This window comes from Microtus oregoni, unplaced genomic scaffold (assembly GCF_018167655.1).
Source record: "Microtus oregoni isolate MIOR12 unplaced genomic scaffold, Mior012 000005F_ref0000423, whole genome shotgun sequence".
NCBI classification, from domain to species: Eukaryota; Metazoa; Chordata; class Mammalia; order Rodentia; family Cricetidae; genus Microtus; species Microtus oregoni.
The window spans coordinates 12,437,959-12,465,603 of NW_024543064.1; the positions used below are offsets into that span (position 1 = coordinate 12,437,959).

A 27,645-nucleotide genomic window follows, 5' to 3' on the forward strand; every position below is an offset into this window, starting at 1 on the left:
AAGTACCCAGGACCACCAGCCCAGGGATGGCATTGCCCACAGTAGTCTACCCCCCTTATCAATCAATAGTCAAGAAAACGCCCCACACACTTGCCTGCAGCACAATCTCATGTGGGTGTTTTCTGAATTGAAGTCCCCTCTTCCCAAATCGCCATCGCTGTGTCAAGTTGACAAACACTGACCAGTACAGCCCCTTTGGCTCCTCCCCATTACGTTTGAGATGGGTTTCACTATGTAACCCCAGCTGGCCTGGAGCTGGCTATGTAGACCAGGCTGGCCTTAAACTCACAGAGATCCGCCTGCCTCTGCCTCTCCAGTGCTAGGATTAGGGGAATGCACCATGCCAGTCCTGCCCCTTCATTTTAGAGAGGAGGCTTCCTTTGACTGAGTCTGGGGGCTTACCAGAACTTCATACTTCCGGGAGCTTCCCAGCAAGATACCCTGCAGAGGCAGCATGGGAGGCATCGGGTGGCATGGTAATGTATACCAGAAGCGGATCCAACTGTGGATTTCCTGGGCTTACCCCAGCTCCCACACACGCCTGTCCCTTAACTCATGGCCCACCCACACGACCCGTAGTGCCAGTCCAATGCCTGAGGCTCTAGGAGGAGTAGGGCCAGGATGCCAAGGGAATGAGAAGCTGAGGACACACAGCAACCTCCTGGCAAAACCCGCCCCTCTCGGGCATCACAAGAAATAGCCATGAGTCTACTGACACCCTGGGACTTTGCAGGGTACCTGCTACTGGCGTAGACAGGGTGAGGGTGGCCAGAGCCTTGAAGGGAGCAGAATTGGGCTGGACAGGCTCCTCCATGCCCCAGGGAAGGGCTCTGCAGGCTTGCTTTGCCTATGGCTGCCTCTCAAGGGAAGCCACAACTGGTCCCTACCTGTGAGGGTGGCCAGACAGGGATGTGGCACCTTTACACTTGTGACAAAGCAGGGAGCATGGCAGGAGACAGGCAGGCATGGTGCCGGAGCAGTAGCTGAGTGCTTCCATCTGCTCCACTAGAGGAAGACAGAGAGAGAGAGAGAGAGAGAGAGAGAGAGAGAGAGAGAGAGACAACTGGTAATGGCCTGGATTTTTGAAACCTCCAAACCCACCCCAGGGTGATTCACCTCCTCCAAGGCCACGCCTCCTAATCCTTCCACCAACTGGGGATCAAGCATTCACATATCCGACCCTATGGGGTCGTTTAAACCACCACACTTTCCAGCACTGACTCTGAGGTTGCTGACTGAGAGGGGAGGTGCTAGGTACACACACACCTGCATTTCACACACATCTCAAGCCACAGTCAGGTCTCCCATCAGATTCAATGGCAATAGCATTATTGATGAGATAAGGATCAATCTGGGACAGACGCTACTGCCTGTTCAATTGTGGTATGAGCTGCCCCCACGGCTAGCTACCGCGAGAAGGGGGTTCTACAGACTTTATTCAGCGCTTACCAATAAGGAGTAACACACAGTGTAGCAACTATAGGATACACCTTGTTTATGTTAATAAGTCTTATAATAAATGTGTTTGCAAATATGTGCCCCTAAACGCTGTTAAACCTGGGGCTGGGGATGGGGCAGCAAGGGACGCATTGGTGAGGCTGGGTGGAGGGAAAGCGAGCAGAGACTGGGGCCTTGCAGCCAGTTAGAGACGAGTTTCAAGCAAGAGGAGAAAGGGTTCTGAGTCTGGGGTTGGAGTGACGCTGGTGGCCTGGGTAGGGAGGAAGGCTGAGGGGTGTTCCACAGACCGTGGAGGGGTGTTCCACAGACCGTGGGTACCTGACAGCCTGGTGACAGTGGAGGGAGCAATGACCATCAAAATGGATGATGTTTGGAGTGTACATGAGCTGGATATGAGGGAGAAGGGAAGGGGGTGTAAATGACACCCCTGGCACAAGTCAGGGACAGGCTTGGGTGGGGTTAAGAGACAGGTGTGATAAGTACAGGTGACGGGCAGGTGCCCTGCCCCGGGGAGAAGGGGAAGGTGGCAATAGGAGAGAGAGAGAGTTCAACAGTCAGGCAGTGTCAGAGGTCATTTTCAATGTCAGCAGCCCCAGATCCAGAGGATCCCTTGTCTCCAGCACAGTTCAGGAACTGAGTGAAGAACTGGCCTTGGCAGTTAAGCCAGGCAGTTGGCAGAGGAAAAGCTCGGCCAAAAATGTCCGAGGACCAAAGCTTCAAAGGCTGAGAGGGTCAGATCAGGGGATTGAGGCCTGGTGTGGGAGTGTCGGGATTCAGCAGTGGTCCCATGGGTGCTGACAGGGCAATTCACAGCCGGTTGGTCCTTAGTAATGACAGTGTGTGGGGCCTGCTACAGAGATACCTGAGGCCGGACGGAAGCAGCTGCATTGGAAGCCTGGGGTCAGGAGCGGGTGCCATTGCTAAATAAAACCGGGGGAAGGCAGACTGCAGAGTGCTGGGAGCTGGTACCCTCTAGGGGCAGGGGCAGAGGGACAGCCATCAGGGAGTGAGGGAGGGGGCCTTGTGCATGCTGGTGATTGAATAATTCATTTCAAGGGCTGGAGGATCCGAAAGTCAAGGCCATCCTTAGTTATATAGAGCTCAAGGCTCTGGGATGACAGGGAGGAGCAAGGACCAGCTGGGGCCCAAGCTGTGTGGGCAGAATGGCCATAATCATGGAGATAAAGCTGCAGGAGGACTTGGCCACTGCGGTGGTCGATGGGACTCTAAATCAAATGCTCGTGACACCTGGAAGAAGTGGAGAGGATGGGACATGTGCAGTTTCCATGGCAATGGGAGTGCAGTGGGTCAGGGGTGGCCTGTGGTGCTCTGGGGACCCTTCCCCTCTGCTTCTGCCTCATCAGTGGGGTTGTGGGGAGCCCTAGGTGTGACCAGAGGAATTGTGGCCATCATCACGCTTGTCAATGAAGACAGTTACTTGGCAGGGACAGGGTGACTAAGAAGAGGCTGTGGGAGGGTTTTCCCCGGAGGTGTACATGGATGGATTCTCAGAAGGATGTGAGAAAAGCCTCCCACCTTTTCTCTGTAGTCAGGGAGACCTCTGTAAGTGGACTTGTCTTCAGTGACTGCATCAGCTACGAGGCGCTAGGGTAGACCGCTCTGAGCACTGGAGAGTGTGGGAGAGAGACATGGATGTGTGTCCCCCTCTTCTGATGCCTCCTCAGGGCACAGCTCCTCAGGGAAGAGGGCTTTGTGGGGCCCGAGACCAGGCTAGAGCTTGACAGAGATAGGCAGCTTGTATCCATCAGTGGAAAGAAAATACGTCTCCCCCAGACCCTGCTGACTTGACCCTGGGTGCGCAGTAGCCTGTGTCCACCCCACAACTGTGGCTGCAGAAGAACCCCAAGCAGGTGGCCCAGCAGACTGATGGATCCCTGTGTCTCCAGGGCCAAGACCTTTGGCGCTTCAGTTGGGTACCCAGTGTCAGTTGGGTAGGGAGAGGCTGCTGTACGGTGGGGCCCATGTCAGTGGGTACCATCGCCCTGCCCCAGTGCAGACAGGCCTGAGGGAACCCCGAGATTGGCAGGAAGCGAAAATCCATTTCTTCCTCCCACGTGTCTGCTGAGTGTCCGCACACTCTCTGAGGATCCAGCGGCAAGCAAAGCAAACTGGCTGCCCTCTGGAACTATGCTGGCAGGACAGCTAGACAGCGACACCCACTGTCGGTAAAGCAGGGAAGGGCAGGTACGCAGGTGACGCAGCCTTAGCTAGAGGGGTGGGGGAGGGGTAGTGTCTCCTCCCAGTGCGGTAATAAAGCAACACAGTGAAATCAGCTGAGAGGAGGAGGGGCTTAACCTGGTCCAACGTTCAAGGTGCACCCATCACAGTGGGGAGTCAGGCAGCCAGAGCCGGAAGTAGCTGGCCAGGTATGCCGAGTCAGAAGGGAGCCCTGAGAGCAGCCATACTTCTGCTCAGCCTTCCCTCTGCCCTTGTACAGTCTGGGATCCCCTGCCCAGGAAATGGCCCCACCCATGATTGAGATGGGTATTCCCACACCAATTAACAAATTATGTTAAAGCTCTTTGTGTGTGCACTATGTGAGAGGAGGTCAGAGAGAGCTGGTTCTTTCGTTCTGTGACCAGGGCCTTGGGATCGAACTCAGATTAGTAAGCTTGGTGGCAAACCCATCTCAACCTGCTGACCCATCTCACCAGCCTGTTTGTATCAATTAATGTAATCAAGACAATCCTTCAGAGGCATGTGCTAAGGTCCAGACTCCTAGGTCATTCTTTTTATTATTATTATTATTTATTTGGCTTTTTGAGACAGGGTTTCTCTGTAGCTTTGGAGCCTGTCCCGGAGCTAGCTCTTATAGACCAGGTTGGCCTCGAACTCACAGAGATCCACCTGCCTCTGCCTTCTGAGTGCTGGGATTAAAAGCATGTGTCACCAACGCCCTCCTAGATCTTTCTTGATGCTCTCGATTAACCTTAACCGTCTGTGGAGGGTAGCTGAAAAGGGGGCGTTTAAACAGAGCCCTAAAGTCCGAGGGTGTGAGCCTTGTGGATGCTGGGGGTAGGCTTTCAGTTACAAGGAGGTTCTGAGGCAGGAAGGCTTGGCATCTTCTTGAACCAGAAGGGAGGACCATGTGGTTAGAGCAGAGAGAGTTGGAGGCAGGGGCCCCCAGTCCCACTGGTAAGGGGTCCCCTCCAAGCTGACATTCCAGCCTTGACCTCACACGGTCACACTCTGAGCCCCTTGTTGCTCCCCTCTTTTCTTAGTGATGTGCCCAAGGGTGCCAACACCTTCGGGGTGTCTGGGAGCTCTGAGGTGAAGATCTACATGGTCTATGATCCCGCACGGGTGGCGGAGCCCACAGGTCGGGCCCACTGGCCCCTGGACGCCAACGTGGATGTGGTTGTGGTGGCGGACAAAGTCAGTAAGGACTTAAATGACCTCAAGGTAAGCATAACTCAGGCTAGCTTATACCCCATTCTGTGTCATCTTGGAAACATCCCTACAGAGACCCAGACCTCATGCACCCCGACATCACACAGCTCATGGAAACAACCTGGTCACCCCCAAGGTCCACACAGAGACCCAGACCCATAGCCCACCTCATCCACCCCGAGATCACACAGCACACAGGAACAACCTGGTCGCCCCCAAGGTCCACACGGAAACCCAGACCCATAGCCCACCTCATCCACCCCGAGATCACACAGCACACAGGAACAACCTGGTCATCCCCAAGGTCCACATGGAGACCCAGACCCATAGCCCACCTCATCCACCCCGACATCACACAGCACACGGGAAAAACTTGGTCACCCCTCAGATCCACACAGCTCTGTTACTCCCTCCAGTTGCCCACAGACATCTGTGCTCCCCCAGCAGGAGTCCATGGCCACACTCATATGACCTCACACGGGACCCCAGCACACCCAGTCAAGCCTCCACATGCACCCAGAAAGCCACCTCTGGGCTGACCCCTCCCCGCTGGCCCTAGTGTCTCCCACACATGATGTTCCCTCAACTCCTGGCCCAGTGCTTTCTCTGGATGGGACCGAGTAGGACCTGTGTGTGGCTCTGCACATGGTGGCCTGTGGCAACCCTCCCTGGACAGAATCCTGCCACGTGGGTCAAGTGGGATAGGGGTGGGAGTCTGGACTTTGGCAAAATCCTGACATTCACTGTGTTCACGGGACCAGAGTGGTCATTCCCTCAGTACGGAGACTGAACGATGCCAAGCGAGGTCAAACTGCCTAGGCCAGCAGGGACAGTAGCCCGTCTGTCTGTCTCTCTCATGTCCAGAAGGTCCTGGAGCTACCATATCCTCTTTGTTTCCCTGCTCCTTTCTCCTCAAATTGCTTGACACCCTGGAACAGCACCCCAGGTCATAACTGCCAAAGAGCTTTGCCTCTGCCTCAAAACAGAGTTGTAGGTGTGGCCCCCACGTCCCCTGCCTATACCACTCTCAGGACTGACTTAAAACAGAGTTGTAGGTGTGGCCCCCATGTCCCCTGCTTTGACTTCTCAGGATTAACTTCCTTTCACAGGTGAAGGTGTCCTACTTCGAGTCGCCGGATGCTCGCGCCGTGGGTCATAGCGTGCTCTACCTCACTAGTGTTGGTGAGTCCTGCTTCTGCCCGGCTGTGGACATGGTGGCTATTGGAATGTGGTGAAGGCAAGGTGGAGCCAGCCGCCTCTCCCCTCTGCCTCCTGGGAACACCAAACTTCTCCAGGACCATAGGGATGGAGACCCAACCTAGAAATGTTATCGCTACCCGCTTGAGCCACAGCGGCTTCCTCATGGGAGTCCCACATGTCTCTGGATCCCTGAGATCCAACCTAGAACCACAAAGAGCCACGCGCCTCTTCCATCCAGAGCCCATGGCAGCTTCCCCTGAAGACAACAGACCCTGACCATGGGTCCCCAGTGACTACAGTTAAGGGCGCCCTGTGTGTGGCATAGAAACCCAGGGTCATAGTCACCCAACACACATGGCCAAGCCAGTGACTTGTGTCCCTCCAACACCAGATCCACCAGTGCCATTCTAGACGGAGCCCCAGGGCCAGCATGTGGGCTCCCAGATCTCGAGTCTCCAGAGTTGGGCTCCTCATCAGCTGGGGTGGGAGTCAAGATGGCTGGGCCTGCCATCACAGGGAGAGACAGGTGACCTGTCTGACCTTTGCAGATGTGTCCCTTGATGCTGACACGGGCCGCACAGGCAAGGTGAAGAAAGGCTCCGGTGACAAGGTGAGACGCTGGGTACCCCGAGAGTGTGGAGCTGGAGCTGACAGGCAGACCTAGGTGATGCTGGCACTGTTCGCGGGAGGATGGCCAAACTGGCTCAAGTGAGCAGGAGCTTAGATCATGTCAGACATGCTGTGTGGCTCTTGGGAAAACACGTAGACCTTCTGGTCTGTCTTATTCTGCTTGCTGCAGTTTCTACTCGGGGGGGGGGGGGGGTGGGAACCCCTCAACATGGCAGGTGTTTCACAAAAGGCTATTGAGTAACTGGATGACCTCTTTTCAGTAGAGGGGGCTGTGGCATTCAGCTACAGCTAGGCCATGAAGAATGAAGGAAGATGGCCTTGTCCCCTGGGAAGCATGTAGTCCACATGGGGCAGGAGGAGGTACAGTTTGTAGGGAAAGATCCAGAGAGTCGGCCTGGATCTCGAGGCACTGTGGACAAGATGGGGCAGGATGCCCGAATGAAAGGCTGTGTGTCCACCCTGCACAAGGTCGTTCGGGGGTTGTAGGCAGGGACTCCGATGAAAACCATGGCACGGACCCTGGCACAGGGTGGCATCTGCTCAGAGGAGTGGGCAAGTGTCATAGGTGCCATGGAAGCCAGCAATGGGCCTGTACCATCCCAGAGACCTGGGTTTGAAGATTAACTGTGCAACCTAAGGGTTTCCTCCCCAGAGTTTCTCTTTACTTTCCTGCCAAATGGAGAAAACTTACCGGGTATTGGGGACAGTAGCGACCCCAGAGTCAGGCAGCTTGGTGCTCAGCCTGGAAGGCCCTGCAAGGCCCTTATGAATGTTAGGTCCAGGAGAATGCTGGAATGGGAGAGACTTCTTCATAGAATCAAGATGAAGTGACTTCTGTCTTAATGTGGCCATTTCTGTTACGTGGTAACGTCACCCTGCTCCTCTGATGTGGGTGCTGGGCAGAGTCATGTGGTGATGTCACCCTGCTCCTCTGATGTGAGTGCTGGGCAGAGCCATGTGGTGATGTCACCCTGCTCCTCCACTATGGGTGCTGGGCAGAGCCATGTGGTGACGTCACCCTGCTCCTCTGATGTGGGTGCTGGGCAGAGCCACTGCATACAGTCACACAGGTTGTTCACTGCACAAAGATGACCATCTCTGGGTCTGAGCCTTACTAATAAAGTTCTGCTTCCCGTGTCCACAGTCCCTCTTTAAATCTTGGAACAAACCCAGAATATGAAAGTTTCTGGGCTGACCACTGAGCTAACCCAAGTTTCCCGTGTGCCACAGAAAACCTGGCGCTGGGGCTCCGGGGGCTCTGGGGCCATCCTGTTGGTGAATTGTGACAGAGACGTCCGTGGGTCCAGGGAGGATTTGCATGCCAGCCATTTGAGGTCACTGGAGGGTGAGTGACAGCAGACGTGGGAGGTGAGGAGGGAGGGAAAGAGGGGGTCTTGTGTACCAGGCTTTCTTTTGAGCCACCAAACAGCTTTCAAATCAAGATGCAGAGGCTTCTTACAGTTATGAATGCTCGGCCTAGCTTAGGCTCATCTCTTGCTAGCTCAGATCTTAACCTGTTTCTCTTCATCTGTGTTTTGCCTTGGGGTTTTTTACCTTTCTTTCCTTCTGTATATCTTCCTTTCACTGCTTCTCACATCTAGCTGGCAGATGCCTGGCTTCTGGCCCCAGGCATCTCTCTCTCTCTCTCTCTCTCTCTCTCTGTCTCTCTCTTTCTCTTTCTCTCTCTCTCTTTCCCTCCTTCCCTCCCTCCCTCCCTCTTTCCACCCACTCTCATCCTCTCCTTCTCCCTATGTTTCTCCTCCTACTTATTCTCTGCCCTCTAGCCCCGCTTATCCATCTCCTGCCTAGCTATTGGCTATTCAGCTTGTTATTAGACCAATCAGGTGCCTTGGACAGTCCAGGTGAAACAAATGGAGCACATCTTTACATAGTTAAACACACATCCGTATATGGTTAAACAAATACAGCATAAACAACTGTAACAGACCTTTACGCAGAGTAATATTCCGCAGCATAAACAAATGTAACACATCTTTGCCTAGTTAAAACAATATTCCACAACAGTCTTGGGTGGGGTGTTTGTCTCAGAAGTCACTCTCCCAGACCTGCAGGACATGTCCCCAATGGTGCTGAGCTGCGGTGGCCCGGATGAGCTCTTTGAAAGCCACAAGCTGGTCTTGAAGGTGTCTTTGCCCGATTCCAGGAGACTGAGGGTCTTCTGTGCCCGAGGTGAGTGGGGGTGGTTTGTCTCATCCCTGTCCTCCTTCCCTGGCTCTCTGCCTCTGTCACCTTTTTGTAACTCATTGTGGTTTGTGTGACTCCTCCCCTGGGCACAGTATGGCAGCCAAGGATGGGGCCCAATTGCCGGTCCCATTGCACAGAGGGAGAAACTGAAGCCCAGACACACAAAGTCACAGCCGCACAGTCAGGTGGGATGGAGCGAGAGTTCCAAGCCCTGCTTCTTGGGCACCTAGGCCCCTCCCTGACCCCACGTGATTTGCTGGCTCCTCTAGGCAGTAGGCCAGCACCAAACTCTTGCTGTCTGGGGGCCCCACCCAAGCAGTCAAGGAGAGGCAAGGGACCTTGGAGGCTAGAGCCTGGCTTCAAATCCTGGCTGAATTGCTAGATTCTTTTAATCAGAATCTGTGGCTTTAGTGGCCTGGGGTGCAATCTAGTGGTGATGTATTTAATCACCCCAATAAAAATCCAACCGCAGCAGAAGCCACTCCCGTCTTCCGTCCCACAAATGAGATTCGTCCATTATGTGGTATGCACGCGTGCTTCATTGCTTTCTGTGGGTGGAGAAGAGCGCATCTATGGATGCACTTTATTGGGTATAATCCGTTTATAGCCGCTATGGACGGACATTTGGGTCTTCATCACCTTTGGGGCCAGATGCTTTTCTCTAGTTATCCGCTATACGGTTCACCTGAGGCTCTGAGAGGCTGAGACATGGGCCAAGGTCACTGCTTGGGCAGTTTAGAGATGGAAAGGTTCCGGCCCAGACGACCCTGTCCCCACCTTGGCCTGACCCTCTTCTCCTTAGGTGGGACCTCCCTCTCCAACTACAAGCAGGTGCTAGGACCCCATCACGAGGTCTATGAGGTGGAGCGGCACCCCGGGGAGAGCGACATTCAGTTCTATGTGGAAGGGCTCGCCTTCCCCGACACCAATTTCTCAGGGTTGATCTCTCTCAGTGTCAGCCTGGTAAACACAGAGGTGAGCGCTAGATGGGGGCCAGGTCAGGGGAGGGGCGTGGTCAGGGGAGGGGCGTGGTCAGGGGAGGGGCGTGGGGAACAGAGGGCAGCCTGGAGCCCACAAAGTCACAGAGCGCTCCTCTCAACCAGGCCCTCTCCGAGGTGTCGCTCTTCACAGACAGCGTGACCTTCCGAGTGGCCCCCTGGATCATGACCCCCAACACCCAGCCGCCCCTGGAGCTGTATGTCTGCAGGTGAGCCCTTCCCACAGCCCCACCTTGCCTAAACCAGAAGATAAGCAGTAATGCTGGCCAGCCCTCACTCAGGATGGTGTCACAGCCTTGAGCTGCCACCGGACCGCAGGAGAGGTCACGCCACTGTCACTGGCACCAGCTCCAAGTCTGCAGGCTCCCCACCTGTTAGGGAGGCCCATCTTGAATTCAGTCTAGGAGATGGGGTGAGGTGTGGCGGTATAGGCCTGTAATCCCTCGTTTAGGAGGTCGAAGACTGGGAGTTCAAATCCAGCCTCTGCTACTTGAGACCCTATCTCAAAATAAAACAAAACAAACAAACAAAAAATCTGGGTTGTGGGGCTGGGCCCTACATGTATGCCAGGAATGGTAGGGACCTGGTTTCACTCTTCTGAGGTCCCTTCTGCATCTTCTGAGGACCTAGGGACCCAGTCACAGGATCCATTGTTGAGTCTTGCCCATTCTGGGTGTTCCTGGTACTTCTGCTATGCCCTAGTATCTAGCGGCCTCTGCTGGTCAACCTTTGAAATACCACAGGTAGGAGTGGCCAGATGCAAATCATAGGAAGAGGATGTGGCCACTAAAGGCCTTCTGTCCACCTGGATCCAAGAGTGTCCCAGCCTCCTCTGTCTGCTCAGAGACCTCAGCTTCACTCTCTGCTCTGAGAAGACAAGGCTAGCCCACTTACTGGCCCCTCCATCAGTGGCATCAGCCCCAGGTCACCTCCGTAGCCACCCCAGACTGCCTGCCTGGGCTAGTTCAGGCACCCTGCCTCTCTGGGCTCCCCAGCCTGGCTTTGCCCTGCTCAGGCACCAGTCACCTGATGTGATCTAGGGACGGGATGCCCATCCACGAGTCTTCCAGTCTCTCCAGGGTAGGGATGGATCTGAGGCTCAGCGCCCAGGGACGCAGGGTCTGGCACAGCTGGATTCTCGTCCCAGTGGCAGTCGCTGTCCTTGCAGTGTGACAGATGCCCATGGCCGCAATGACAAGTTCCTGGAGGACATGGCCCACCTGGCTCTGAAGGCCAACTGCAAGCTCGTGGTCTGTCCCCGGGTGGACAATCACAACGATCGCTGGATCCAGGTGGGTGAAAGGCTGGTCCAGAGAAGAATGTGGTGGGGGGTGGGTGCCTGGGAGTATGGGAGCTCAGGCATATCCGCCTACAAAGCCTGGGGACATGGGCCTGCCTGGCCATACTAGAGCAATATAGGTCAGTCAGAGCTCTCCAGTCTCCTCCAGATGCCCTGATGCAGGGCCGGGCCTTCTGGATAGAACCCTGGAGGCCTCCCCCTCCATCCCCCCCATGTCCTCCCCAGGACTTGGGTGATGTCATTGTCTGGGGTCAGCTTTCCTGAAAGCTCCCGAGAAGGCCTGCTGTAGATCTTTCTTCCTCACGCAGGACGAGATGGAGTTTGGCTACATCGAGGCCCCTCACAAATCCTTCCCTGTGGTCTTTGACTCCCCGCGAAACAGAGGCCTGAGGGACTTCGCCCTTAAGAAGATCCTGGTGTGTAACCAAGTACACGAGGTGGAGAGGGAGGAAGTGGGGGATGCAGGGCTTTGGTGGCTCCTCTCCTGGGAGCCCTGGTGGAGCCTCATCTGGCCTTTTAGGGTCCAGAGACTGTTGGGGATGGTGACAGCAACCTGGAGAGTGGGTGGCAGGTTCCATCTAAGAATGCAAATTGTATGTAAATCATATGCAAATAGGCACCCACTCCCATTATACTGTCTCCCATCCTGGGAGAGACAGAATAGTAATGTTCTTCGTTAGGGATCATTCTCAGTGGCCAGGGGTCATTCTCAGTGGCCAGGGGTCATTCTCAGTGGCCGGGGGTCATTCTCAATGGGAGTCAACAGAAACAGCAGCCCTGGAGACCAGGCTGGTTCTGAGGGGCAGCGTACCCTTAGCAAGCTTGCCAGGGACTGTGGTACTCCCTGTGCACAGGATGGCAGCAGCGGCTACTGCTACCACTGAGTTCTGGACAGTGTCCCCTTGTTTTTATGGCTTCCCACACTCAGTCCACAAGACACTCTGCCTTATTATTAATAACTGTTAATTATAAAGTTTCCTTTTCACTACCAAGGAAACTGAGACTGGGGAGGTTAAGCAACTTGCCCCCAAGGTAAGAAGCCAGTGGGGCACCCATGCACGAACCCCAACTGGTACCTACAAAGTCTCTGTACCTTACAATTGGTGACACCTTCTCCTGAGGTGGCCCAGTTTCTGTGGGTTTATGGGTCCCAAGTCCCTTCCTGCCAGGACAGTGCAGATCCAGGTGGGAGTTTGGGAATAGGGTGTCTCAAGCCTGTAGCTAGCAGACCTGAATGGGGGTGGGGATGGGGTGTAGCAAGTCTTTCTCTGTCCTGCCAGCCAGTTCCCAAATAACTATATGGAGACTTATTAATTATGAAAGCTCTGCCTTAGCTTAGGTTTGTCCCACTAGCTCTTACAACTTAAATTAATCTGTTTCTGTTAACCTACATTCTGCCGTGCGGGTTATAGCTTTTCCCTCTCCTCCTGCATATCCTCATTCTTCTGTGTCTGGCTGCCTCTCCGTGTCCTCTCTGGCTCAGAAGTCCTGCCTAACCTCTTCCTGCCTAGCCATTGGCCACTTAGCTCTTTACTAAACCAATCACGGTAACACATCTTCACACCGAGTAAAGGAATATTAGCAATGGGGGGAATGAATCCTGCAGGGTGAGTGGGGGGGACCAGAGCACCCTGACTCTTGGCTCGGTGACCCCCCTCGGCCTCTGCTCCCTTTGGGTCCATGGCACTCCCTTCTTTTTGGCTTACTGTGGAGGCTGAGCCTGCTGAACTCCTTCTCTTCCTGGTACGTATGTCAGGAGGCCTGAGCCCTCTGTCTTCCCAGCGGCTCACAAGTCTTAATGTGTGGGGCATTTGTGTGTGTGTGAGTGAGTGTGTGCACGCACATACATGTGGAGACCGGGGGTCATCCTTGGGTGTCATACCTCAAGAGCTGTCCACCATATTTCTTTTTCTTTTCTCTTTCTTTTTTTTTTTTTTTTTGAGATAGTGTCTCCTGTTCTCCTGTTGGCCTGGGACTTGTCAATTAGGCGAGGCTGACTAGTGAGTCCCAGGGCTTTACCCTGCCTCCTGGCACTGGAATTGCAAGTGTGTGATGCTACCACACCCAACTTTTATGTGGGTGCTGGGATAGAAACTCAGGCCCTCATGCTAGCATGGGGAGTGCTTTCTTTACCTCCCGAGCCATCGGCCCAGCCCTGATAGGCTCCATTCTCCCTTCATTTCGTATCCATGGTCTCTCTTCCATGCCCGTCCACGCACGACTCCTTTAGATGTACGCTGCTTGACCAAGGGCCTGGAAGCTCTCTGCCCACCTCTGGGCATTGACTAGATCTTGAACTGCTCAGTGGGTAGAGAGAGTTAGGTGCGGAAACCCGGGGAGCAGGCGCCGGGGGTCTTCCCCTCCTGTAAGCGTAGCTCCTTCCCCCTTGACCCTCCTGTCTGTGGGTGCTCTGACGGTGCCTCTCTAGGGTCCTGACTTCGGATACGTGACCAGGGAGATCCAGTACGCAGGTGCCTCTGGCCTGGATTCCTTCGGCAACCTGGATGTGAGCCCACCGGTGAGGGTGGGCAACAAAGAATACCCACTGGGCAGAATCCTCATCGGTGGCAACTTCCCCAAGTGAGTGGCCTGGGAGGGTGGCGGGTGTGGGAGGATGCAATAACCTCCTCCACGTGGCTCTCCAGACTGGGAGGTGCTCTCCAGAACCCATGGGGAGTGACTATCACAGCATCCAGACTGGGAGGTGCACGGAATGACTGTCACACAGATCGTAAGGTCTCAGGGACAAATTAGTGGCCCAGAGTCTGATAAGGATAATCGCCACATTAAATCAGCATGTCAGAGGCTGGGGATGAGCTCAGCTGATAGGGGCTTGCCTACCACGCACGAGTCTCTCTGTGGGTTTGATCTCCTATAGTAAGTAAGCCAAGAGTGAAGGCTCACAGCTGTGATCCCAGCACTGGGGTGACTAGAAGCAGGAGGATAAGAAGTTCAAGGTCATCCTCAGCTCAAGGCCAGTCTGGGCTAATGAGACCCTGTCTGACGGGAGGTAACACGCCCTTTGCTACTTAAGCCGGGACAGGCTCTTTGCGTGGGGAAGGCGAAGTCACTGCTGCCCTGTCTTGAAAGGGCCCAGAGGCTGCCCAGAGGCAGAATGGGCAGCTGGATCCCTTGTGGCAGAGTGACTCAGTGACCCACACGGGCCTGCAGTGATGGCGCAGAGAACATGGTGTTTAGGATTCAGTTAACTCTCAGACGGGTGCAGATGCCTGCTCATCTTGTAGTGGGTCCCTCCCTGCCCCCAGGGAGCCAGACGAGGGTGTGCTCCTTGAAGCCCACTTGGGTTTCACCCTATCACAAACTCTGCATGCCCCTTTTATTTGTGGAGATGGGTGTGGAGCCTGGGTGTGCCCCACTTGTCCTCTGAGCCCTGGCTGGCCACACAACCCCAGGTGGAGAGCCTGGGGCTGCTGAATCAGACAAGGTGAGTTTTGCTGGTACCAAGTGAGGCCCAAAGTTGGGTGCTCAGACCTGTTGCACTGGCTGAGGCTGGCTAGGAGATGGACAGAGGCCCCGCTGTCCGTCTACCTCAGATAGCAGCACTGGGGCTGGGCTTCAGGGGGCTGCCTGTGAGTCTCCAGGATCCGATGCCCATTGATGCTCGTTGTACGGCTCAGTCGGCACTCACCACAGTGTCTGGCAAATACTCAGTGCACAATTCATTCATTCAAATTAGGGCCAAGTGCCAGGCGTGGGTGAACATACTATGGGTGCTAAACATGGAAGTACAGCCAGCCCTGTAACCCCAGGAGGCTGAGGCAGGAGGATTGCGAGTTCAAGGCCAGCCTTGGCTACAGAAACCAAAACCAAAACCAAAAACCCAAACAAATAAAATGAACAGACTAAAATGGGTGGGGGGACTAAGCAAAGCAAAAATCGACACACAGAGAAGGAAGTTCCAGGGATGTGGGGTGAGCAAGGCTGTTGCATTTTAAATAAATGATTTCTTTTATATTCCATGCCTTTTTTTTTTCTTCAACTGTAAAGCAGGCTTGATAAAAAGCCCACTCTCTCTGGGCGTTGATGGTGTATGCCTTTAGTCCCATCCCTCAGGAGGCAGAGGCAGGAGGATCTCTGTGAGTTTGAGGTCAGCCTAATCTACAAAGTGAGTTCCAAGACAGCAAGAACTGTTATACAGAGAAACCCTGTCTTGAAAAACCAAAGCAAAACCAAACCAAACCAACCAAACAAAAAAACCTCTCATCTAGAATTAAAGGTGGTGGTGGTACACACCCTTAATCCTGCCCCTCAGACTCCTGAGGCAAGAGAACTAAAGGCCAGCCTGGTCTACAGAGCGAGTTCTAGGATAGTCAGGGTGGCACTATATTCTATATTCTGAAAAACAAAGTCTCTCCCTTGGGGCTGACTAGATGACTTGGTGGGTAAGGTGCCTGTTTCCCAAGGGTGAAGGCTTGAGTTTGGGTCCTCAGAGCCCATGTAAAAAGCCAGGCATAGCAGGCCACGTTTGTAATCCCAGCACTGGATGCAAAGACAAGAGGGTCCCTGGGGCTCTCTGGGCAGCCAGCCTACCTGAAAATAAATCTCAAGTTCAGTGAGAGACCCTGACCCCAAAACTAAGGTGGCGGGCACTAGAGGAGGACACCTGATATCAACTTCCGGCCTCTATGCATGCGCACACACACGCACGCGCACAAACACACACACACACACACACACACAGGGTTGGGGTGGGTGCAGAGGGGGCAGCTCTGTCCCAGTCAGGAGACTATTCTACATACAAGCCGCAGAAACCCCTTCTGGAGTCTCTAGGTTCACATAAAGGAACAAGGAAGTCAAAGTCTCCAGGTGCCCATGAGCTGTGGCCCACTGAGGAGCTATGCATCAGCCTTTGGGCTGTTAAAAACCAGGAATGAGGCCCTTAGTGGAAGATGAAACCTTGGTGCCCAGAGAGGGAGAGCCACATGTCTAGATTCACACCGGATTAATGATGCTGTCAGAATCCAGGTATCCTCCATGGGTCCCATAGAATTTGACAAGTTGGGCTGGTGTCCCCTACCATCCCTGACATCTGTCCTCAGTAGCAAACAGAATAGCCAGCATTCAAGATCTGAGCTCCAGGATAGCCTGGTCTACCTAGTCAGTTCCAAGCTAGCTAGGGCTATGCAGTGAGGCCCTGTCAGTAAAAACAAAATAAATCCCAGTAATTTTTCTGAGCTCCACGGTGCCCGTGTCTATAAAACGGGGACAGTGCCAGCCCCAGCCTCATGAGGCTGCAGTGTAATCAGACACGGCCCAGGTAGAATACTCCATGCTTGGCACGCAGTTGGTGGATAGCACCTGTCCCCTCGGTCTCGGTAAGAATCTGACGGCTAGAGGATGTTTTGAAGGAAGACAGTTACAAGGCTGACTGTTTAGAAGGAGATGTTCCGGGGAAAGACAAACTTTTTTGCAAAGGCCCTGAGGTAGGAGCGTGTCAGAGGCTTTAGAGGCCTGTGAGGAGGGCAGTGTGCAGGGGCTGAAGCTGAGGGAGAAAAGAGAAGCCTATGCTGCACAAGATGGGAAGAGGCAGAGTGACCCCCAGATGGTGACATTGCTAATATACGTGCATCCTGGGATGACCATTTTTAGGGTCATTTGTTTCCAAGACAGGGTTTCTCTGTAACAGCCCTGGCTGTCCTGGAACTAACTCCGTAGACCAGGCTAGCCTCAAACTCAGAGATCCTCCTGCCTCTGCCTCCCGAGGGCTGGGATTAAGGGTGTGCTACCACCGCCCAGCTCAGGATGATCTTGAGGACCAAAGGTGGCATTAAGTGTAAGAGCCTAAGCCAAGTGCTCAGTAGGCACCCAACAAACCAGAACGTTTCTGGCTGCCTTGGCATTCTCCCCTCATGCACGCCAATCATTGAGCAATTACGCCCCCTGGTGGTGGCTTTGGTGATGATGCAGAGATGAACCTGCCCTCACCTGGGACTGGGACCACCTCCTCCTTGCTCCAGCCTCCAAAAGGAGGGTGGGAGAGAGTCCCAAGGAGGGGCTTCACGCAGCACCTGCTGAACTGTGTTTGCTTTCTCTCCATCTCATTGTTTTTAAAGATACCCTTCAAAAAACTATAGTAAACAGACAAAAGAATGTGGTCCCCACCTTCCACCCTCTATTCTCACCAGGATCTTCATTTGGGCTTTTGTCAAGCTTGTTTGCGGCAGGCTCCAGGCTCCATTTTCTGTAAATTACGAACTTTCTTTTTCTGTCTGACTTCAAACTCAAAATACAGCCAAGGCTCTTCCTGCCTCCGCCTCTCAGATGCTGTAGTGACCGATGTGTGCCGCCACACCCCGTTCACGCAGTACCAGGGCACTGAACCGAGGACCTCAGGCGTGGCAGGGAAGCACTGCACTAACTGAGCGCCTCTGAAGCCGCTCGGTCCTACCTGTTACTCCAAGGCCTCTGCCTCACTCGCCATTGTTCCGGAAGCAGATATGTGACAGGGGCTGAGGCTTCAGCAGAACGTGGCTTAGACTAGGCCCCTGCCCTGGTTGAGTGTGCATCCCAGCAGGGTGTGAGAGCCAGATGAGAGGTGGGTAACCAGCAGACCCTGATGAGGTAGTATTCCAGCTGGGGACCCAGTGCTGTGGGGAAAAATGAGGCAATGAAGGGGGTTGGGGCACGGCTGCCATTTGTCAAAACCTCAGAGGAAGAAGTCAAGATTTGAGTTACACCCAGAAGAGGAAAGAGAGGTGCCTTGGGACCATGGGGAGAGGACTGTGACTCCAGAGGGGACGGGGACAGAGTAGGTGCACAGGTCCTGAGGCAGGAATGTGTCTGATAAGTTCAGGAGACAGAAGAAGACCAGAATGAGTGGAGAGGAGAGGGTCAGGGCCAGGGTGGGCGTTAGGTGGACCATGGACCATGGGGAGGTCAGGAGGAGGTCAGGAGGGGCTGTGCAGCTTCTGGAGGTAAGATGGGAACAACCCCAGGGTTTCAACCGGAAGAGGTACATAGTCTGACTTTTAAAATTCTCCCTCTGGACGGATCAGGGATCAAGTTTGAAATAGGCATCAAAAAAAAATAAATAAATAAAATAAAACAGGCCACTGGCCACCCAGACAGGAAGGCTCCTGCTGGTCCCTGAGAAGGTTTGACATCACCCCTCTTTTAGGGCAAAGTCTCCACACTGGAGAAGAGCTTTTGGATAACACAGCCTTACGCTGGACGGTTGGTGGGGAGCAAGATCTTTTTATACAAAATAACCCTCTGAATGGTCCTCTTTCCCAGAGGAGAGACCAAGGCTCAGAGAACCGAGAAGACCACCTGGGCCACACAGCTGAGAAAGTCAGAGCCAGCCCCTGATGATTCCAGGCCCCGAGATCTGAAGCCCAAGCAGAGACCAGGGTCTGAGAACATAAACCAGTCGGTGACAGGCATGAGTCCCTAGGTTCAACCCCAGCACCATATAAACCGTTAAGGTCTTGCGCTTGTGATCTCAGCACTTGGGAGGTAGAAGCAGGAAGACCAGGGGTTTGAAGCCCTCCTTAGCTACATAGGAGGTGGAGAAGGACACATCCTGCCGTATTTTCCCCAGGTAAAGGGCGCTTAAGAAATGCTAGATTTCATTTCAAGAACTTCTGGAGAACCCCAAATTCCTGAGGCAGTATGTGAGTTTCACACTCTGGCATAAATAAGACTCAACCTCTCTTCAACACGCAAAGCCTTCAGACTCCTCAGGGTGATTGGCTGGGCGCAGAAGTCCTCGCTCAAACAAGCTCCACCCCCTTGCCAAACCTACCCCCGCCCCCGACCTTGGCCTGGCCTGCATCTGCCACGCCCACCTATCCCCTAACCCACGGTGTCTGCTCCTCTCCTCCTGGGACATCCTATCCCCACTCTGTTCCCAACGGCTTCAGCTTGGGCTGCACATCTCTGGGCCTGTAACCAGTAGAATATGGCCCTGACCTTTCTCAGCAGCGTGGCCCAGGCTACGTCACCTTAACTCGCTGAGCCTCAGTTTCTCCTTTGGTAAAGAGGACCCACTCAGAGGGTTGTGAGGGCATGGAACGTGTACCGGGTGGAGGCATAAGATGACTGACCGAGTCTCTCTCCTCACCAGGTCCAGTGGGCGGCGCATGGCCAGGGTGGTACGTGACTTCCTGCAGGCCCAGCAGGTGCAGGCCCCCGTGGAACTCTACTCCGACTGGCTTTCCGTGGGCCACGTGGATGAGTTTCTGAGCTTCGTGCCCACCTCTGACCAAAAGGTGCGTCTCCTGTGTCACCACCCCACAGTGTTCCGGTTGAGTCGCTGCTGCCCCCGCCTGGCCTGATGGGGTTGCTTGGGGCATAGGCACTGCAACCAGCTCAGTTCTACGGGATCCGCATGTCCTGGGACTTAGGCTGCGTTCATCAGGGAGGGCTTCCTGGAGGAAGCCAGGAGATCTGTGCTTCCTGCCGGTGTTTTCAGACCCAGAACACTCCCAGAATGGCACTGGTTAGAGGGGTGAGAATGCCTCAGGCACCTACTATAAGCCAGACTTACACACACTTTTAGCCAGGGAGCCCTCCAGCAAGCCCATCCTTGCCTCTATTTTACAGGTAAGGAAACCGAGGCTCAGGAGGGTTCTGCGCTCTCTCAGGTCCATACATCCTAGGGGGGCTGGGGAGATTTTAATTAGAATGTGGGCTCTGGTTGACCACATTGACCACAGAATCCCGCTATCTTGTAGAGAGGGCAAGGAAGAAACTGACCCTCAGCCCTCATGGAGAAAACCACCTAGGGGGAGGGGCTTCCTAGTGGCCAGGGATTCTGGTCCAGCCAGCTTGGTGAGAGCTCTGATGGGGTCAGTGAGCAGCTGCAGAGGGACACACCTGGATTAGGTGGAAGGGCCTGCAGTTGGGACCCACTTGGGCGGGGGGGGGGGGGGGGAGCAGGCAGTGGGGGGAGGGAGGAGCCCAGGGCAATCTGGCTCCTGAGCTCAGTCCTTGGAGGTCTCTGGCATCTCACAGACCCAGGCTTTGAGCCATTTGTTCCCCTCTGTGGCAGGGCTTCCGGCTGCTCCTGGCCAGCCCCAGTGCCTGCCTCCAGCTGTTCCAGGAGCTAAAGGAGAAGGGCTACGGGGAGGCAGCGCAGTTTGATGGTGAGTGCCAGCGATTCTGTCACCTGTCACCGCTTGGGGATGCTATCCCTCCATCACCCTCCCTGGGGTCGTCCCTACTGCCGTCCCTGGGGCAAGGAGGGAAACCGAGGGGCTAGGGAGTCACCCCAGACACTCCTAGGCTAGACCTCGGGAGAGATGTAGGGGTTCCACCTGGATCCAAATCCTAGCCTCAGCACTTGCTGGGGGTGGAGCCACAGAGGCTGCGCCCTGCCTCTTAGAACCTCCATTCCCTTCTCTGAACTACACATGAAAATCACCCTCCCTGGACGGTCTTAAAGATCAATGAGAATTAAGCTGGCCCCAGCAGGTGTGGGAGGTCAGGGCCGGGAGCTATGGGGAGCCCTGGGGCTTTTTCTCAGCATCTCTGACTCTTCTCCCTTCTCCTGTCCTAGCTGCAGTAGGAACCAGCCTTCTAGCGTCCGGCCTTTTCTCTCTCACCTTCCTGCTAGTGTTAGCATCTCTAGCCTGCAGTGTGCTGCTTCAGGCCTGTGGGCTCCAGGCAGTGTCCCTGAACCCACGCCCTGTCTTGTCTGTCTGTCTCTGAACTCACTCACTGTCTGTCCTTCACAGGCCTCAAGCATAAGACAAAGAGAAGCATCAACGATATCTTAGCCGACAAACACCTCAGGAGGGACAGTGTGCACGTGCAGGTGAGGGCAGGACAGTGACCAGGTGGTGGCAAGATCCAGGGAGTGGTAGACATGGTCCAGCCTTGGTTTGTCCCGTAGACTTCTGAGGGTGTGGGTGTGAACTTCATCCTCGGGGGCCTGGCAGACTGTGAGGACAGGCTGGCCACCTTCCGGCCACAGCAGGCACCTGGAGTTGCGTGGCTCTGGGGGTGCAGTTCCCGTCCACAGATGTGAATCCAAAGCCTCACCCTGGGAGTGTGAAGGTGAGATACAGAGACATGGGTTCCTCAGGGGCCCTGAACAGAGAGCAGGTAGGACAGGTCCGGGAAGGGTTAGCACTCACCAAAGACAGTGCTTGCCCTGTGTGCGATGCTGGGCTTGGCGAAGGCAGGAGGCCTTTGGCCCCTCTTCAACAAGCTAGGGACTTTACCTAGATGGCTGGGGTACGACAGAAGAATGAGCCCTGGACAGCATGTTAAAATACAGGGGTCATCAAAGAGGCTCAGCAGGTAAATGCTACTGCTGCCTGAGATGCTGGGTTTGATCCCCAGAATTCATAGTGGAAGGAATTGACTGACCTCCACATGGGCCTATATTGTACACACACACACACACACACACACACACACACACACACACACCACAATTAAAAACTGTAATCAGGGACTAAAGAGAGGATTCTGCAGTTAAGAGCACTGACTGCTCTTCCAGAGGACCCAGGTTCAATTCCCGACACCCACATGGCAGCTCACAACCATCTGTAACTCCAGTTCCAGAGGATCTGATGCCCTCTTTTGACCTCCGTTGACACCAGCCATGCACATAGCACCCAGGCATGCATGCAGGCAAAACATCCATATACATAAAATAAAAACAACTTTTAAAAATTGTAGTCAAGTGACAGGATCCTTTGCAACCAAACCTCAACTGTTCCTTGCTCTTTGCAGCTGGGCGGGCTACCCTGAGCCTCAGTTTCCCCACTTCAGACAACCGTGACTCCTTTTGCGCTAAGCCGCTGAGAGTCTCCGAGGCACCCATAGGTACTCAGGGCTGCAAACAGGTTCAGTGCACTCAGAGTCTCCTGTCTGGGCCATGGCTTCTCTCTCCCCTAGAAATGCATCGACTGGAACCGGGACGTGCTGAAGCGGGAGTTGGGCCTCTCCGAGAGCGACATCGTGGACATCCCACAGCTCTTCTTCCTGAAGGGAGCCTATGCCGAAGCCTTCTTCCCCGACATGGTGAGAGTCCCTGGTGGGTGCAAGAATGGCTGGGTATAGAGGCTGCATGGAGAGCGGACAGCTGGATCAGCAGTTCCTACACAGGGCAGGTACATGCCCTGGGGCATCTCCGATGACCACAATGAGTTGGCGCTTTTGATACCCAGTGGGCAACAGCTGGGAGGGCTGTACAGCAGGGAGGCCAGCCCATCCCAAGAGATTTCATTTTCTAAATGGAAAGGCAGATGGGGATGTTTCTGTCCTCTGTCTGGAGGTTGGTCTTCCCCTGTTCCCACCTTAGCCTTCATTTGAGGCCTCCCCAAGGGGCTTCTATGTGGGCCTTCCTGGCAGGCAGAACAAATAGTAGCCACTGGTCAGCTGATGTGCAGATGAAGCCAAGAGTCTTCAGTCAGGGGGGCGGGGGCTGAGTGATGCTGTCAAATCAGCTGGCCCATAGACCCATTTCCTGCCAGGGTGAGGGCCTCAGTGAGAGGTGGGCTCTGGAGCAGGAGGTGACCCTCCTTTTTACGGTGCCTTTAGCCTGGGTGCTTCTCCTGGGACAAGACCAGAGTAGTACTGAGTTAGGGGAAGGGGTGTGCAGGCTGGAGTGAGGGGGTGCCTACCTAGTTCCTGACTGTCCCTGAGGTCTAGCCTCCAGACTGGCAGGGCACTGTTCTCCAAAGACAGAAGCTTTCTACCTGAGCTTCCTGCTGCTGGGCACTGCAGGGTGTTTATGGGTATCCCTGGTCTCCTATAACAACCAATAATATCAGGCAATACCAGGCAGGTAAATCCTTCCTTGCTGAACAACGCTGCTTGAAGCTGGGCCTCTGCCTTCTGTTAGAGTTTTCCCTGCTGGGGTGAGCACTTGGCACTCTAGAGTGGAACATGGCATCCCCTGAGTCATTGGGATGACATGGTGGGTCACATGTGGCCCGTAGGTAACAACCAGGAACAGGAAGTGATTGTAACCTACCCAGCCATCTGTGGCAAATGGCTTGTGGACACTGGGCTTTGGTTCCCAATGCAGGTGGACGTGGCTGAGGTTAAGGCCCATGACTTTGGGCTGTGACTCTTGACTCCAGGAGCAGAGGCCCGGCCATGGCAGTAAAAGTGGCTTCTTAGCCCTCTCCCTGCCCTTTGACCCCTGGCATTCCCCAGCCCAAGGATTAAGGACAGCTAGGAACAGCAGGGCAAGCAGTGCATTGCACAGGCTTCTCCACACTGGCGAGGACAGCTATAGAATAGGCCCGCAGATCTGCACGTCTAATCTCTGTCCGTGACAAACTTGTTACTAGATGACAATTGTCTGAGTAACGGAAGAAAGCATAGGAGGAAGGGGTGACTGTCACTGCTACAGAGCTAACCATACGTGCTATTAAGTAAGGAACCGTTCGACCACTGAGCTACACATCCCAGCACCTCCACCACGCCACACCGCTCTGTGTCTTTGTTTTTATGTGTGTTTTTTTTTAACATGCTGAGACATGTTTTATTTCTGTGGCCCAGGCTGGCCTCAAAGTCGCCATCTTCCTGTTTATGACTCCCAGATTATAGTGGGCACATTCTCCACCCACAGCTCAGATCCTATTTCCTGACCCTTTCCTGGTCCTGGTGAGGATAGGTCAGCAGAGCCAGAGCCCAGAAGGAATTCTGGATGCAGTACATTCATGGCCAGTGGGGTTCTTCCTCTCTCCTGCAGGTCAACATGGTGGTGCTGGGCAAGTACCTGGGCATCCCCAAGCCTTTTGGCCCCCTCATCAATGGCCGCTGCTGCCTGGAGGAGAAGGTGCGCTCCCTGCTGGAGCCGCTGGGCCTGCACTGCGTCTTTATCGACGACTTCCTGTCTTACCACCAGTTGCTCGGGGAGATTCACTGCGGCACTAACGTGAGAAGAAAACCTTTCGGCTTTCGGTGGTGGAACTCAGTGCTCTGAGCCTGCCCGGCCACCGCCCTTGCTACCCTCTCGATGGGAGTGCCAGGGCAAGGGTGAGGGACACGAACCAGCCTCCGTCCTCCTGGGACCTGGAAACAAGCTGGCTACTGTGGTCAGCTGGACTCCAGGGCGACACCACACTTCTTGGTCTCTGGAGCGGTCTGTCCTGCCCAGGGTGACTACTGCCACTCTTCCCTCTCCTGTCCCCAGTCACAGCTCCCAGAGACCCAAGGTCGGCAGCTGAGCCTGTTAAAGGCGTGGCCTCTGCAGGTGCACCCCACTTTGAGTTGCTCCCCTCTCTTTGGACTCCTCTCTGGAGCCGGAGAAATGGCTTTGGGGCTGTTTTCGGAATGCCCGCCATGCCTGAACCCTGGGATGAGAGCACCATGGTTCCATATGACTCCTGGATTATGTAAAATGGAAAGGAAGATTTGGGACATCCTTTTTCTCAAGGGGACCCCAGGCCATGGCCGTCAAGCACCCTTCAGTTGTGTGTAGGCAAGCAAGGACACAAAAGCCCAGTGGCCAGGCCCCTTTCAAAAATGAAAGCGAGCTGGCACCTAAGCCCCTTTAACGCCCTGCTCCATCCACTCCGTCCTCAGGATGCTCGTTAGTTCTTGGGACAGCCTTTAATTAGGAGTCCTGCTACTTCCGTTTGGAAGACGCTGGGGGCTATAGGGAGGCCCTCAGAAGTCTACAAGCAGGGGACGGATTAGGGAGGGGAGGGCAGGAAGATCCAAACAGGAAGTCAAATGGGCTGTCCATCTTGGGGCAGGGAACCTGGAAGCCTGGGACTCCTGGGGCCTCGGAATCTGAAGGTTGCAGGCTGGTCCAGATGTGATGGGGGTGGGGCTCAAGATGTTAGGAGAGGGTGGGGCGGGCCATTAAGTTACATCTGGAGGTGGGGATTAATTTCCTCTAATAGTCTGTAATTACTCCCCAACCTGCTGCAGGCAGTGGGAGGGGAGGGCCAACACTCCCCCAGCAGCCCAGGACCCTGCACAACACTTGCGGTGCCCTAGTAAACCCACGGCAGGCCTGTGACCCCCTCCTGCGGTCGGAGAGACAGCTGCCCTGGAGGCTAATAGTACAGGGTGAGGTCACAGAGGCCTGTGTAGGCAAGCAGGCAGGCAGGCAGACCCAACTGCAGGGCATGGCTGGCAGACGGAGCTGCCTGCCCCCTTCCAATTCTGGTGAGGGAGTCACACCAGGCTGCCAGTCGCTGGATTCTGTCTTTGCATTTCTAGTAACTTCTGGTGCCACCCCAGGCTTGAGGCAGCTGTAGTTACTTTGTAGTCACTGGACATTCAGTTAGTAAAGTCTCCCACGGAACTGTTAGGGTGGACATGGCCAGGTAAGGATTGACTCCTCTCCCTCTAGAAGGTTCTGTGGAACTGGAACCCCATTTGTAGACTCCCGACATCAACATCCTCCTCTATAGTCATGACCCAGTTGGGGCTGAGCCATGGAGAAGAAGAAAAAAAGGAGGAGGAAGAGAAAGGTTGGGGGCAGGGCCTGGTCTCTGAGGGGGAGACCGCAGAGCCCTGGCGAACATGGGAGCGAGCCTTCAGAGCCTCATGGGGGGACTCTGGAGTTGCTGCCCGGGCTGTCTGGGGTCCTGGGTGAGTGGCCACCCTCTTTCTGAACAATAAAAAGATCGTGTGCATTCTATAAGTGGCTGTCTCATTTGTCCCTGGACTGACCGTGAGAGGAAAGCGAGGGACCCTGCTTCCCTGCCCTACGCGCCCTGCCACAAGTCTATGGGCTCAGCTTCAGCAGGCCACAGGAGGGCCCTGTCAGCTGAACAGCTTCCTGGGTGATTACCAGGCAGCAGATGATTCAAGAGAATGCTGGGCATATGCCCACGTCCACCCTGCAGTCAGTTTGAGATACTATCTGGGAGGAGGGACCTGCCTCTTCCTCTCTCCCCATTCTTTGGCTTTATCTTCATCTGTCTGGGAGGATGAAAAGAGGCAGGGAGGCCCTGGGTCCTGCTAGCAGAGGGGCATGATGTGCCGACAGTTCTGGGGCCAGGACATTGGCCAACGAGATTCTGTAGCCCTGATTCTCAGGCTGAGTTACCAGCCTTGATGGCTTGATTTCAGGAGCCTGGAACTACTACCATTTCTTTCCCATGGTGCACGCTTGCTATGACCTCAGACTGTACCCCTTGACACAGGTTTATTTTAACTATTTTTTTTTTTATTTTTCGAGACAGGGTTTCTCCGTAGCTTTTGGTTCCTGTCCTGGAACTAGCTCTTGTAGACCAGGCTGGCCTCGAACTCACAGAGATCCGCCTGCCTCTGCCTCCCGAGTGCTGGGATTAAAGGCGTGCGCCACCACCGCCCGGCTATTTTAACTATTTTTTTATGGACTAAGAAGCTGTCCACCAATCACTGACATCTAAAAGCCTGAATCAACCATGAGACTGTTTCTAAAGGTTGGGACTGGGCTAACAAGATGGCTCAGTGGGTAAAGGTACTCGATTTACCTGAGTGCGATTCCCAGGACCCACATGGTGGAAGGAGAGAACAGATTCCCATAAATGGGCCTGGGACCTCCATACATTCACTGTGGCATGCATATGGCCACACACTTAAAATAAATTAATACATGCACTATAATAAAATGCAGTTTAAAGACTGGCGCCAGCTGGATGAATTTGACGGCAGGGATTTACTTCCAAAGGGAGATGGAGACTCTGGGCATGAGACTCATCGCGTCCCTAGCGCAGTGTGTTAGCACCCATGCAGGGGGGTTCCCCACCCTTTCCACCCATTCCCCACAGTTAGGGAGACTTTCTCCAGAATTCTGGTGAAGCTGTCCTGGGTGCTGACTACTTTAGGGACTGCCCTTCCCAGATACTGCACTACCACAAGGGACTGTCACAGGTTCCAAATGTCATCCTCTGACTGGTGCAAATGGGAGACCCTGGGAAATAGATCCTGGTCCCTGCCCTGCCCTGGAGGGCAGCAGCCACAGGGAGGAGGGAAGGACGCTAGTCAGCAGTTCTGAGCTCCACAGCCATTATCTCTGCCAGAACAGTCGACTGGGTCACATTTTCTACACATGAGGAAACTGAGGTCCCGGATGAAGAGATGCAACCTCATCAGTACCTGATCCGAACGATCCCAAGACTTCTCTTCCCAGAGTCCTTGTTCTTGATATTCCAGACACCTCTCGGCCTCAGTTTCCCTACCTACAAGTGGGCCTCCTGCTCTGACATTTTTGACTCCTAATGATGACCGATATTCACTTCTGTGTCATTCACCCCCTTGGGAGGATTTGACCTCCACCAGCAATAGCAACAGTAGTCAGAAGAATGAGTGCAGATCCCTGTTAGACCTGCCACCATTGATTCCTCCAGCCTTGCTTACAGGGAAAAAGTGACGCTCAACCAGGAAGCCCCTGAGGCAGGGAGGAAGCCTAGTGCTGTCTTACAACTCAGGCTTCTAATTATGAAAGGCAGGGGACCAACAAGATGACCCGGCGGGTAAAGGTGCTCGCCAGTACGCATTACAGTCGGAGTTCTA

The 27,645-nt window shown here is 54.4% G+C and overlaps 1 protein-coding gene across 1 annotated transcript in view; it reads left to right on the forward strand.

The window, feature by feature from the left end:
• Padi1 (peptidyl arginine deiminase 1) overlaps positions 1-24,114 on the forward strand; it is a 32,481-nt gene extending 8,367 nt beyond the window's left edge. The window contains exons 2-16 of the mRNA XM_041652754.1: positions 4,701-4,881; positions 5,979-6,051; positions 6,618-6,679; positions 7,930-8,044; positions 8,764-8,889; positions 9,707-9,879; positions 10,008-10,111; positions 11,071-11,194; positions 11,511-11,618; positions 13,631-13,782; positions 19,289-19,433; positions 20,216-20,309; positions 20,901-20,980; positions 22,072-22,197; positions 23,879-24,114. Coding sequence (XP_041508688.1) covers positions 4,701-4,881; positions 5,979-6,051; positions 6,618-6,679; positions 7,930-8,044; positions 8,764-8,889; positions 9,707-9,879; positions 10,008-10,111; positions 11,071-11,194; positions 11,511-11,618; positions 13,631-13,782; positions 19,289-19,433; positions 20,216-20,309; positions 20,901-20,980; positions 22,072-22,197; positions 23,879-24,112 — 1,897 coding nt within the window. The 3' untranslated portion in view covers positions 24,113-24,114. The remainder of the gene's footprint in view (positions 1-4,700; positions 4,882-5,978; positions 6,052-6,617; positions 6,680-7,929; positions 8,045-8,763; positions 8,890-9,706; positions 9,880-10,007; positions 10,112-11,070; positions 11,195-11,510; positions 11,619-13,630; positions 13,783-19,288; positions 19,434-20,215; positions 20,310-20,900; positions 20,981-22,071; positions 22,198-23,878) is intronic.
• Positions 24,115-27,645: the final 3,531 nt, after the last annotated feature.